The sequence below is a fragment of the Otolemur garnettii genome, unplaced genomic scaffold, assembly GCF_000181295.1.
Source record: "Otolemur garnettii isolate 467f Iridium unplaced genomic scaffold, OtoGar3 scaffold00046, whole genome shotgun sequence".
NCBI classification, from domain to species: domain Eukaryota; kingdom Metazoa; phylum Chordata; class Mammalia; order Primates; family Galagidae; genus Otolemur; species Otolemur garnettii.
The window spans coordinates 12,001,371-12,013,681 of record NW_003852441.1 but is presented as its reverse complement, the minus strand read 5'-3'; the positions used below and the strand labels follow the sequence as shown (position 1 = coordinate 12,013,681).

The 12,311-nt window shown below is 53.6% G+C and overlaps 3 protein-coding genes across 5 annotated transcripts in view; all 3 read left to right on the top strand.

The window, feature by feature from the left end:
* Positions 1–6,048, top strand: part of ACAP1 (ArfGAP with coiled-coil, ankyrin repeat and PH domains 1) — a 16,872-nt gene extending 10,824 nt beyond the window's left edge. For 2 of the 3 annotated variants that reach the window (XM_012806088.2, XM_012806087.2), the window contains 12 exons: positions 287–338; positions 434–534; positions 819–942; positions 1,041–1,252; positions 2,507–2,576; positions 2,698–2,792; positions 2,884–3,053; positions 3,636–3,811; positions 4,658–4,767; positions 4,848–4,958; positions 5,300–5,349; positions 5,880–6,045. In XM_012806088.2, coding sequence (XP_012661542.1) covers positions 287–338; positions 434–534; positions 819–942; positions 1,041–1,252; positions 2,507–2,576; positions 2,698–2,792; positions 2,884–3,053; positions 3,636–3,811; positions 4,658–4,767; positions 4,848–4,958; positions 5,300–5,349; positions 5,880–5,980 — 1,372 coding nt within the window. In that variant the 3' untranslated portion in view covers positions 5,981–6,045. Of the gene's footprint in view, positions 1–286; positions 339–433; positions 535–818; positions 943–1,040; positions 1,253–2,506; positions 2,577–2,697; positions 2,793–2,883; positions 3,054–3,635; positions 3,812–4,657; positions 4,768–4,847; positions 4,959–5,299; positions 5,350–5,879 lie in introns of all 3 variants that reach the window. The other variant, XM_012806089.2, reaches the window with a different exon arrangement.
* A 1,411-nt stretch (positions 6,049–7,459) lies between these two features.
* Positions 7,460–9,675, top strand: KCTD11 (potassium channel tetramerization domain containing 11). Its single transcript, XM_003791159.3, has one exon. The coding sequence runs from the start codon at positions 7,727–7,729 to the stop codon at positions 8,417–8,419; it is 693 nt and encodes a 230-aa protein (XP_003791207.1). The 5' UTR covers positions 7,460–7,726; the 3' UTR covers positions 8,420–9,675.
* A 454-nt stretch (positions 9,676–10,129) lies between these two features.
* On the top strand, positions 10,130–11,513 carry TMEM95 (transmembrane protein 95). The gene is made up of 7 exons (XM_003791158.1): positions 10,130–10,300; positions 10,516–10,572; positions 10,698–10,778; positions 10,885–10,905; positions 11,056–11,136; positions 11,240–11,327; positions 11,424–11,513. The coding sequence occupies exons 1-7, from the start codon at positions 10,132–10,134 to the stop codon at positions 11,455–11,457; spliced, it is 531 nt and encodes a 176-aa protein (XP_003791206.1). The 5' UTR covers positions 10,130–10,131; the 3' UTR covers positions 11,458–11,513.
* The last annotated feature ends 798 nt before the right edge of the window (positions 11,514–12,311 follow it).

The following is a 12,311-nucleotide window of genomic DNA, read 5'->3' as shown; positions in this document are numbered from 1 at the left end:
AAAAAAAAAAAAAAAAAAGAGAAAGAAAAAGAATTTTACTGCCATCTACTGGAAAGTTGTCTTCATAAATATCAAATCTGGGTTGTCCAAGGTGTAAATAGCACCCCTTAGATATCCCAATCTGCGCAACCATCCACCCACATCTGGAATGTCTCATGGGACAGTCCAGGTCTCTCTCCTTTCAGCAAGATCCTTATGGGGCAAAGGGCACAGCCTCTCTTCTGTCCCTGTATTGTGCCTCATCCCAAAGCTGCCTGTGCCAGGTAACTATTTCTACCTCCTACAGACGCTGGTTCACCATTCAGAACAACCAACTGGTTTATCAGAAGAAGTACAAGGTGAGTAGGCCTGGATCCTGGATGCCTGGGCCCCAGGGAGACTCAGCCCTTGCCTGCAGCTGAAGGTCTGACCCCTTATCACCTTCTCCTGCTAGGACCCCGTGACTGTGGTGGTGGATGACCTTCGCCTCTGCACAGTAAAGCTCTGTCCTGACTCAGAAAGGAGGTTCTGCTTTGAGGTGGTGTCAACCAGCAAGTGCGTGCAGTCCTCAGGGATGATACTCTAATGTTTCTAAACATTTAATCAACCTGAAAGGCAGTGTCACCCACCATAGAGACCCCCATGCAATTCCAGGCTTTAAGACTTTAATGGCTGGATTGGGGGTCACTTGGGGAGAGGGTCCAAGGTGATGGGAGATATTTGGGAGGATATTACCAATTGGTACAGAGTATGTCATTGCAGCTGGAATGGGTTGAACAGTGGCCTGCCCATCCTACCACCTTCCTCCCCAAGGCCTCAGACCCCTCCACCATTTCCAGGTCCTGCCTCCTCCAGGCTGACTCAGAACGCCTCCTACAGCTGTGGGTCAGTGCTGTGCAGAGTAGCATCGCCTCTGCCTTCAGCCAGGCTCACCTTGATGACAGCCCCCGGGGTCAAGGCCAGGTACTTTAACTTGGGGGTGCAGGGTCAGGTTGCCCTGGTAGATGGGGCATCTCTTACTCTAAGCCTACTGGCACCCTTTTTTTCCTTGTCTTCTCCAGGGTTCAGGACACCTGACTGTGGGCTCTGCTGCCACCCTGGGCTGTGGCAGGATGGCCAGGGGAAGGGAGTCAGGAGGAGTTGGGCACGTGGCAGCCCAGGTACAGAGTGTGGATGGCAATGCCCAGTGCTGTGACTGCCGGGAGCCAGCCCCAGAGTGGGCCAGCATCAACCTTGGTGTCACCCTCTGCATCCAGTGCTCCGGCATTCACAGGTCACTCCTCAAGGCACCAAGCATGAGCCCTGCTACTTTCATACGTGGTTTAGCTCGCTAAGATGGAACCCATTACACAGGCTCCTATCCTACCTTCCCCGCCTAGATTCTGGCTGTCACTGTGCATCAGGCCTCGGCCTGAGCCTATAGAGTACAAGATAGACCAGCTGGGCCCAGCCCTCAATGTCCTGGCCTTGGCAGAATTGGGGAACACTCAGAAGAGTTCATTGGGGTGCGATGCCAGCCACATACACTGAACCGCAGGTTCGAAATCGGCCCAGGCCAGCTAGGCAACAATGACAACTGCAACAGAAAAATGCCAGGTGTTGTGACAGGCGCCTGTAGTCCAAGCTACTTGGTAGGCTGAGCCCAAGAGTTTGAGGTTGCTGTGAGCTGTGATGCCACAGCACTCTGCTGAGGGCAACATAGTGAGACTCTGTCTCAAAAAAAAAAAGTTTATTGGGTTGGCTGGAGGAAGTGTAGGGGCAAGGCTGTTGAGGGTAGAGGAGCCAAGGAAGACCATGTAGAGCAGTGGTTCTCAACCTTCCTAATGCGTTGGCCCTTTAATACAGTCCCTGTGGGTCATGACCCACAGGTTGAGAACCACTGATGTAGAGGCTGGGTGTGATGGCTCATGTCCATAATCCCAGCAGTTTGGGAGGCTAAGGCAGGAGAATTGCTTGAGCCCAGGAATTTGAGACTGGCCGGGGCAACATAGCAAGACCTTATCTCTATAAAAAATAAAAATATTTAGCTGTGCATGGTGACTGGTGACACATGCCTATAGTCCCAGTTACTCAGAGACTAAGACAGGAGGATTACTTGAGCCCTGGAGTTTGACTTTACAGTGAGGTACGATGGTGTCGCAACACTCCAGCATGGGTGACAGAGCAAGACTCTTGTCTCCAAAAAAGAGAGAGAGACCAGATAGAGGAGAAGGGATCATGAGGCCTTAGCCTATCTAGAAGACTCTGCCCTAGACAGGGTAGTAGAAGGAGGGAAGGTGATAGCCTGGGAAGAGTTGTCCAGGCCTGAGTGCCCTAAGAGAAAGGAATGGCTAGAGAGGATGAGGGCCTTAAAATGAAATATAGGGGAAAAGGAAGAAGGAACAGTTAACAGGCAGCATCCCCAAGAGCCAGGTCAAGGTCCCCTGGCCCCAGCTGTCCTGCCTCCTCTGTTATACCTCGACATGCAGACCTTGCCTCCCCAGGCCACTGCCTCACAGAGAGCCTGACTGCCCCTCTGGCCCTCTAGGAGCCTTGGTGTTCACTTCTCCAAAGTCCGATCTCTGACCCTTGACTCATGGGAGCCAGAACTAGTGAAGGTAACTTGGGGAAATGTAAACATTAGGAAGTTGAGGACAAAGGACTAAAGATCTCTAAGGATCCACATATTCACCCTCTATGCTCTTTGTCTATCTCTGCCTCTGCCTGGGCCTCCTGAAGCTTATGTGCGAGCTGGGAAATGTTGTCATCAACCAGATCTATGAGGCCCGTGTGGAGGCACTGGCAGTGAAGAAGCCAGGGCCCAGCTGTTCCCGGTGAGGTTGGGGTGGAGCTGCCTGTAGCTACCCTCCATGGAGGGAAAGGGAAGGTGACCTGGAAGACCTTCCCCTTTTCTCCCTCCCCCAGACAGGAGAAGGAAGCCTGGATTCATGCTAAATATGTGGAGAAGAAGTTCCTGACCAAACTTCCTGAAATTCGAGGGCGAAGAGGTGGCCGGGGGCCCCCAAGGGGACATCCTCCTGTGCCCCCAAAACCTTCCATCAGGCCCCGGCCAGGGAGCTTCAGATCCAAGCCAGGTATAGAATTGGTTGGCTATTAAATGAGCTCCTACTGTATGCTCAGCCCTGTGCCAAGCCTTGTAGGGAAGCATAGGCCTTCTTCCCCTTGAGAATGTTAGAAGAACCAGACTGTAGTTTCAGGGAGTTACAGTGAAGTTTGACACTAAGAATGGGAAGAGTGTGGGAAGAGTGCGGCTTGGATTAGGCAGGGAAGACTAAGAGTGTCAACAACATAAGGAGAGCAGGAGTATTTAGGATCTCCAAAGGCCTGAGAAGGAGAGTGTCCATTTGGCTAGAGCAGCTGAGACAAAGTGTCAGGAAGAGTCAGTCACCTGTGACATTCTAGCCAGAGTGGTTGGACAGAATAAGGTGAATGATGCCATCTCTCACCTAAACCCCAGGGCCCTGTACACACATATATATATACTTACACATACTCACACCCACATCCCTTCATCTCCTACCACAGTCCTGGGTCACGAAGCCTTCCCTACAATTTAGAAGTAACCTATCCCATTATAACATCAGGGGAGTATACTGAGGGTTTTCTTCCCAGACTCAAAGCTGATGATTCCCCTTAACAGAACTAAATTCCCCTAGCAGAGCCTTCCTCTGATGACCTAGAAAGCCTGCACCCTGGGGCCCTGCTGTTTCGAGCTGCTGGACATCCTCCATCCCTTCCCACCATGGCTGATGCCCTTGCCCATGGAGCTGATGTCAACTGGGTCAATGGGGGTCAAGAGAATGCCACACCGCTGATCCAGGCCACAGCTGCTGTGAGAGCCTTGCCAACCTCTCTGTCCCACCCTAAGGTTCCTCTCTGACACTGGGCCCAGCTCTTACCCTCACTTGCTCCCTGGGGCCCCCACCCATAGAGAGGGATAATCACTGTAGACTGATTGGTAAGAGTGTGTGATTTGGAGGCAGAGAACCTGTGTCTAAATCCAGGCTCTCATCACTTAGAAGAGACCTCAAACAACTTATTAACGTCTCTGTGCCTCTGTGTCCTCATCTATAAAATAAGGATAACATACCTCATAAACTTGTATTATGGGCTTTGTTCATGTAGTAGCTCACACCTGTAATCCCAGTATTATTATTATTATTATTATTATTATTGCAATTTTTGGCCAGGGCCGGGTTTGAACCCACTATCTCTGGTATATGGGGCTGGCACCCTACTCCTTGAGCCACAGGCACCACCCTGTAATCCCAGTATTTTAGTAGGCTGAGGTGGGAGGATTGCTTTAGCCCCAGAGATCAGCCTGGGTAACATAGCTAAACCCCATCTCTCTAAAATATAGAAAAACTAGCCAGGCATTGTGGCAGATGCCTGCAGTCCCAGCTACTGGAGAGGGTGAGATAGGAGGATCCCTTGAGTCCAGGACTTTGAGGTTGCTATGAGCTGTTATGCTACCATCTCAGTAGCCTGGGCAACAGAGCAAAACCCTGACTCAAAACAAAACAAAAACCAATGTGTCCTATGGATTTAATGTTGAATGAATACATATGTCTGACACTTCACTGTACACCCACACATACTCCTAATTACCACCCCACCCCTCCCTAAAATATTTTGCAATGGAGCACCCTTACTTCTCCTTCTCAACTTCTCCATGTAGAATTCTCTTCTGGCCTGTGAGTTTCTGCTTCAGAATGGGGCAAACGTGAACCAAGCGGATAGTGCAGGCCGGGGCCCACTACACCATGCAACCATTCTTGGCTACACAGGGTAGGACAGCAAGGATGATACAACCAGGGGGAGGGAGCCCATGGGTGTGAGCGGTGGCTGAGCCCAGCTATCCCTTCCAGGCTTGCCTGCCTGTTCCTGAAACGGGGGGCTGATCTAGGGGCTCGAGACTCTGAAGGCAGGGATCCTCTGACCATCGCCATGGAAACCGCCAATGCTGACATCGTCACTCTGTGAGAATGCTGAAGGGGCGGGGCTAGCCCTTGGCCCATCCTTTTGGACAGGCCTAAAGCCTAGAGCATGCCAGGTGGGGTCTGTGGAAGGGGGTCCAGCACCTGGGCCAGGCGAGAGAAAGGATGCTCCAAGTAGGGATTGGGGCATGGAGCAGAAAGGTGGTGGGCAGGGTCGAACGTTGGTGACTTAATCCTGAGAGGCATCACTTACGTATCAACAGTCCCCTTCAGTCACCTTTTAAGCATTCAACCCTGGCAAGACACACAACCCAGCTCAAAAGACAGGGAGTTAGGGTACAGTGAGGATTATATCATTCATTTCTTAATTTCCTCCCCTTCAGGCTACGATTGGCAAAGATGAGGGAGGCTGAAGCCGCTCAGGGCCAGGCAGGTAAAGTCTCCTCCCACCCAACCCCAGGGCCTGCACCGGACAGAACTTTGGCCTTTTTTTTTTTTTTTGTAGAGACAGAGTCTCACTTTTTGCCCTCGGTAGAGTGCAGTGGCATCACACAGCTCCAACTCCTGGGCCTAGGTGATTCTCTTGCCTCAGCCTCCCGAGTAGCTGGGACTACAGGCGCCCACCACAATGCCTGGCTATTTTTTTGTTGCAGTTTGGCCGGAGCCGGGTTTGAACCCGCCATCCTCTGTATATGGGGCCAGTGCCCCACCCACGGAGTCACAGGCGCCACCCAGAACTTTGGGCTTCTTTCTGGCCCCTGGTAACCGGTCCCCCTCATGTCCAACTGCATTAATTCCATTATTTATACAAATATGTATCGGGAGTATCCAAGGGGCCAAGCCCTGGGAGCAAGGAATAGGTGCGGGCACTGCACTCAGGGTGCAGACGTTCCCACTCAAGCTTGAAGCCACCGGCCTCTGCTGCCGAGCCAGCCTCCCCAGCTTTCCATCCCTACCCCACAGGAGATGAAACCTATCTTGACATCTTCCGCGATTTCTCTCTTATGGCATCGGATGACCCAGAGAAGCTGAGCCGACGTAGTTATGACCTCCACACACTGTGACCCCAGGCCCTGCGCCCCCAGCCCACCACCCGCCCCTCCTCCATTAAACCTTTTTTCTTTGCGCTGCCTCTCTTAGTTCATTTCTTTCTTTCTTTTCTTTTCTTTTCTTTTTCTTTTTTTGAATCAGAGCCTCAAGCTATCGCCCTGGGTAGAGTGATGTGGCATCACAGCTCACAGGAACCTCCAAATCCTGGGCTTAAGCTATCCTCTTGCCTCAGCCTCCCAAGTAGCCGGGACTACAGGCGCACGTCACAAGGCCCGGCTGTTTTTTGGTTGTAGTTGTCTTTGTTGTTTGGCAGGCCTGGGCCGGATTTGAACCTACCAGCTCTGGTGTATTGGCGCCTTAGCCGCTTGAGCTACAGGCGCCGAGCCGTAGTGTAGTTTGAGTCAGGCAAGAGGTGAGACTCTCGGGGAATGAGGTGTCAGCTTCAGCCTCAGCCCTAGCGCCAGGGGGGCAATCGGGCTCAGGCGTCCTGGCTAGACCTGCCCCTCCGAAGAGAGGCATCTCGCGTGGGATGAGGACCTGCATTCCCTTAGAGTGAGCTGGCACCGCGCCGGGATGGAGAGAGAAAGCTCGGGCCGCGAGGCATTCCCGGAATCCGGCGACTCAGCACCCGCCCCCTCCGGAATTCCCCATGGGAGCTACTAGGAGGGAAATGGAACCCTGGCCCAGGTGGGCCGGCTACGGTTTTCTCAGAGTGGGAGGATAAGAGACTCGGGCCCCACAAAGTTGCAGACGCGAGGTCTGGCACACCTGAGAAGCAGTAGGACCGTCGCGGCCACATCCGGGGCGACGCGACTGAGTCACCCCAAACCTGCTTGCGTCCGCCAGTCCAGCCTGTCCGCCCCGTCTCTCCAGTTCAAGACTCTCGCCTCCCACTTCCCACCTCCACCCCAGCCGCAAACCGCGAGCCGCGAGGGATGGGGGCGGGCTGCCAGGAGGCGGGGCTGCCTCTTAAAGGGCCCGGGGCAGCCGCTGCCCTTGGGCCACTTCCTGGGGGCGGAGAGGACCTCAGCGGCTGTGGCAACACCCAGAGGAGGCGGTGGTGGCCGGGTCTCTAGATTCCCGGCTTCTTCCACGGAAGCCCACGGACACTCCCAGCTCGGACTGAGCGCGCATCGTCGCCCCCAAACCGATATAGGGCGGCTCCACTCCCATCAGCTTTGTCTTCATCTCCTGGGAACCGCACCGAGAGTTAGGCAAGGCCTCCGGCTGGACTGCGTGGACTAGCCCACAGCGGCGACAGCGATCTGCCAGGGAACTCGGAAGCTGGCCCCTTCAGCGTCGGCGCTGTGCTCGTCACCGTCACCGTCACCGTCACCTGCTGGTTGGATTCCAGAAGCCCACTGTCTGAAGACCACAGAACGGAGTCGCTGACCAGAATTAGTTAACGTCTGGACCGAAAACTCCCTTTCTCTCTGCTGTTTTCATCTCTTCCCTCTCAACCTTTTGGGGATTTCCGTGCCCTGAAACCAGCCCCCAGATCACCACCAAAGTAACTGGGTGAGCTCTAAACCTTGTTGCCTTGTACTCCAGCACAGCAAGTCTGAAAGTTACCACCCAATTCTGCACACTCCTAGGAAGTTCTGCCTTTTTTTTCTCTTTTGAAGTTTCCTATACTTCCCAAAATTTCCCCTCCTCCTGTGTCCTCTCCGCCCCCCTCTTTTGGGGGCCCTGTGACCCTGAATGTGGGGGGCACACTATATTCCACCACTTTGGAGACCCTGACCCGCTTCCCAGACTCCATGCTGGGGGCAATGTTTAGAGCTGATACCCCTATGCCTCTCAGTCCTCAAGAAGGTGGACACTATTTCATTGACCGAGATGGCAAGGCCTTCAGGCATATTCTCAATTTCCTAAGGCTAGGCCGTCTGGACCTGCCCCGAGGGTACGGAGAGACAGCACTTCTCAGAGCAGAAGCTGACTTCTACCAGATCCGGCCCCTCCTGGATGCCCTGCGGGAGCTGGAGGCCTCTCGAGGGACCCCTGCACCCACAGCTGCCCTGCTCCATGTAGATGTAGATGTCAGCCCACGTCAGGTGCACTTCTCTGCTCGCCAGGGCCCACACCACTATGAGCTGAGCTCTGTCCAGGTGGACACTTTCCGGGCAAACCTCTTCTGCACTGATCCTGAGTGTCTGGGTGCTATGCGGGCCCGATTTGGTGTGACCAGTGGAGATAGGGCAGAGGGGGGCCCACATTTTCATCTTGAGTGGGCTCCCCGCCCTGCAGAACTCCCTGAAGTGGAGTATGGGAGACTGGGGCTACAGCCCCTATGGACTGGGGGCCCAGGAGAGCAGCGGGAGGTAGTGGGCACACCAAGCTTCCTAGAAGAGGTGCTGCGTGTAGCTCTGGAACACAGCTTCCGTCTAGACTCCGTGTTCCCTGATCCTGAAGACCTGCTCAACTCCCGGTCTCTGCGCTTTGTCCGCCACTGAGGATGCTGTCCTCAGTTTGATTGTGGGGAGAAAAGGGAATGGCGTTGCTAACAGAAAGAGGCTGCCCTGAAGCCTTTCTAGTTCTGCCTCAGGAGCTGTGAGAGTCAGGGATCCCACTGTGCCTTACTGGAGCCCAGATGTGGACAGGAATTCCCAAACCTGAGCCCACTGAGAGCTCACAAGTGGTCCAGAGGGTCTGGACTGGTGCTGATCCTAGGATGGGCATGGAAAGTTTTCTTGACTTGGTCTCATCTAAGGCTAGGGACCTCCAATCTCTCCTTGGAGCTCAGTATTCAGAGGTCTGGAAAAGTGGGGCCCACCTCTTTGTCCAAGTTAGGCATGGCAGAACAGCAAAGGGACTCTGAGGTCTGAGGGAAAGAAGGGACTTTATATTGCTCCCATATGTCCTCCTGGACCACGGCTTCTCCTCCTGAAGCTGGGTGGCCTAGCCTGGCCTTCCTAATGAGAGGCCAGAACATTCTGAAACAAGGGCAGGGGTGTTTTTTGCTGTGGAGGGAGACAGAAAGACCACACCCCATCCTAGATTGGTTTAAGGGAGCTAGGAGAGTCCACCTTAGCAATGGGGCTGGAGTACCTCTCTGGAATTTCAAGTGTTTAGACAGATCTCATATGGAGATTGGGGCTGGCCATGGGAGGAGGTGGCTATCTTTTGGGTCCTGGTCTTACTTCCTTCATTGTGTGTGTGAGCCAGTCTGTCTAACTAATGTGTGGATCTCCATCTGTATTGCTGGCTATGGTGTCTATGTGCTGATCCTTCTGTGGTCGCTGCATGTCCAGGCCTATTTGGGGTTACCCAGCAACTGTTCTGCCACAAGGTGTGTCTGTGGTATGTGTGTAAGTAAATTGAGAATGAGTAGTTTAATTACAGGGTGTGTATATACATGTGTGTTTGTGTTCATGAATGTACACACATCAGCAGGCAGGCAGGAAAGGCCTGTTGGGGTTTAGGTCACTGGGATCTTCTTGGGGAGAGGTAAAAGAAGTCACTGGGCTTAGCTAGGCCTCTGAGGCCTGTATGGAACTCTTGGTTGCTGAGGCAACCATGGGTCTGTTGCTAGGAGACAGCTGGGGGAGGCCAAGCCTGCCCAGGGCAGGGAAGAGATGAGCAGTTTGGGAGAGTGGGGAAGACAAAGGAAAGGATGAGATACTTATGCACAACTTCTTCACTGGAGGTGTCACTCATCATTTATTACTGGTCATGATTTATAAGAAGGAAAATAAAATTGCTTTTGGAAACACAAATGTGTAAAGGCTGCTGAGGGCCCCTTGCAACAGAAGCCCTATTTTCTCTGCTCATCTCTCCTACTAGAGATGACTCCTTCTGGCCTCCTGGACCATGGCTTCTCTTCCTAAAGCTGGGTGGCCTAGCCTGGCCTGCCCAATGAGAGGCCAGAACACTCTGGAACAAGGGCAGGGGGAATCTTTGCTGTGTCCCAAGCCATGTACTGAGGGAGTCAGAAAGGCCATACCCCTTCCTAGATTGGCATGAGGGAGGTAGGTAAGTCCTGATTAGTAATGGGGCTGGAGCTGGAGTTCCATGGGCCCCAACTTTACTTCAGCCAAGGATGGAGCAGTAGCATTGTTCTGAAACACTCTAGAACCTCCAAGCAAAGGGGTGGAGCCAGTATCACAGAGCATTCTAAGGCCTTCTCAGCCCAGATAGGGCCAGCATTCTCCCCAAAGTGATCCTCATGTGGATGCTGGCATTAGGTGGAGTTTTCCTGGCAGCTGCTCAGGCCTGTGTCTTTTGCCGCCTCCCAGCCCACGACTTGTCAGGCCGCCTGGCTCAACTCTGTAGCCAGATGAAGGCCCAGTGGAAGCAATGTGAAGCCTCCCCAGACTTCTCTGCCTTTGCCTTAGGTAAGACCAGAAATCTAGGGGGCAGGTCCAGCACCATCAGCCCTGTACCCTGAGAAGGGCAGCATGTGAATTCCTAACTGTGCCCTCAGCCATTCATAGCTCTCTCTGGACACAAGGGCCTCTCCGTCTAGGGGAGCTCCAGATCCTAGAAAGGTCAGGAGAGACCCCAAGACCTCTCTTGGACTAGTGAGGGAATCTCTGGTCCATCTCCACAGATGAGGTGACCCTGAACAAAGTCACAGAGAAGACTCACAGAGTCCTGAGGGTCATAGGTGAGGGCAAAGGGGGAGCTGTGACCTGGGGTCTTGGGAGGACACCAAGGAGGGTTGAGAGGCAGGGATGGGGTGAACTGGACCACTGAGGCCCAGGGTGATGTAACTGCTTTCTGCTTCCCCAGAGATCAAAGAGGCTCTCTCTTCACTCCCTTCATATTGGCAATGGCTTCAAAAGACCAAGCTCCCTGATTACACCAGGGAAGGTACTAACACAGGAAGGGCCTCTAGGAGTGCTTGGGAACTTAGGTAAACGGGCAAGTGGCTGACAGGCTCACCCACCCTCCACCCCTTCCTTGTCTTTCATTTCAGCTCTCTGTGCTCCTGCTTGTCGTGAGTAGAAAAGGAACGGGGTGGTGAGGACCTGGGCCTCCAGGGTGCCGAAGGAGAGGCCGGCAGCTACAGGGCGGAGACAGATATGCCCAGGAAGGGTAGAGGCTTGGTCTTACCACTCCCTAGCGCTGCTCCCGCTGTTTCCTGCAGGGGGCAGCACTATCCTGTACAACTGCTCTACTTGCCGGGGCGCTGAAGTGTCCTGCTGGCCGCGAAAGCGCTGCTTCCCAGGTCCTTATTCCCCACCCCACCCCCATCCCTGAGCCCTTAGGCTCCCTCACTGTTGATGAGTGTGATTCTCAGGATTGTTTACTGCCTCCCGGGGGCCCTACAGGAAGTCATGATCTTTGGGAAGCCAGGATTCTGCTCCTCTTTGTCTGCGGAGCCGTCCTGCTTCTGGGTGTTCTGAGCCTCCTGGTGGAGTGAGTTGCAGGGATGAGGACGGGGAAATTGCCTTCTAACCGCCCAGCCTTCCTCCGTCTCTCCTCTTAGGCCTTCCATCTTCTGTCTTCCCTCAGGTCCCGCCACCTCCAAGTAAAAGGTGACTTGTAATGATGAGGACACCCTCCCAGTCTCCAGTTCTAAGGGGTGTGTACCCACAACCTCCAAGGAGCCCTTAATTCCAGCCTTTAAAACTCAAACATCCTCATGATGCCATTATCAGGAGGCCTCTAGAAACCCATGCACCCACAGCTGGAAAGTTCTTCCCCTCCAGCCTTCAACTAATCAGACAGGGCCCTCGATGATGCCAGGAAAACAGCTACAGAAGGAAAGAATCCCCTACACAGACAGCACCACTCCCACACCCCCTCTGCTTGTTCCGGGAAAGCCGGGGCTGTCTGTCCCAGAAGCTACTCTGGCCCCTCTTATGACTGATTGGGAATCCGGGAATGTGTGTTCTGGAAAACTCCCTCCCTCTGGAGTAAAACCACATCAGTCAGTCCGCTGGCATGCTCTCCCTCCATTGTGCTTGCCCTAGCTTCCTCTGAGGCTTCCCTCCTTCTGGCCCCAATTAAACCTGCAGTTCCTGGCCTCTACCCCTGCCTAGCCTATCTGCACTGGGGAGGGCAGAGGGAGGATGGAAGACTCGCTGTACCAGATGGGGTGATTTTTGCCCCCTAGTAGACATTTAGCAACATCTGGAGATGGGGACTGGGGGGTGGGGTAAGAGGGTACTGTCCTCCTACTGCTATCCTACTGCCATCTAGTGGGTAGAGACCAAAGATACTGCTCAACATCCTAGAATGCACAGAGAGGCCCCCAACAACAAGGAAGTATCCTGTCCAAAATGTCAATGCATGGTTGAGAAATCCTGGTTTGAAAACCAAATGGTCCCTATTAAGACTTAGTGGGGCTCAGAGCCTATGGCTCAACTGGCTAAGGCGCCAGCCATGTACACCTAAGGT

What these genes read in the sequence shown, in the direction of transcription:
- KCTD11 (XM_003791159.3), top strand. Translation starts at nt 7,727, where the DNA reads ATGCTGGGGGCAATGTTTAGAGCTGATACCCCTATGCCTCTCAGTCCT.
- TMEM95 (XM_003791158.1), top strand. Translation starts at nt 10,132, where the DNA reads ATGTGGATGCTGGCATTAGGTGGAGTTTTCCTGGCAGCTGCTCAGGCC. An exon ending in CCCTGATTACACCAGGGAAG is followed by an intron (nt 10,779 to 10,884) that starts GTACTAACACAG and finishes CTTTCATTTCAG; the next exon opens with CTCTCTGTGCTCCTGCTTGT. An exon ending in GTTCTGAGCCTCCTGGTGGA is followed by an intron (nt 11,328 to 11,423) that starts GTGAGTTGCAGG and finishes GTCTTCCCTCAG; the next exon opens with GTCCCGCCACCTCCAAGTAA.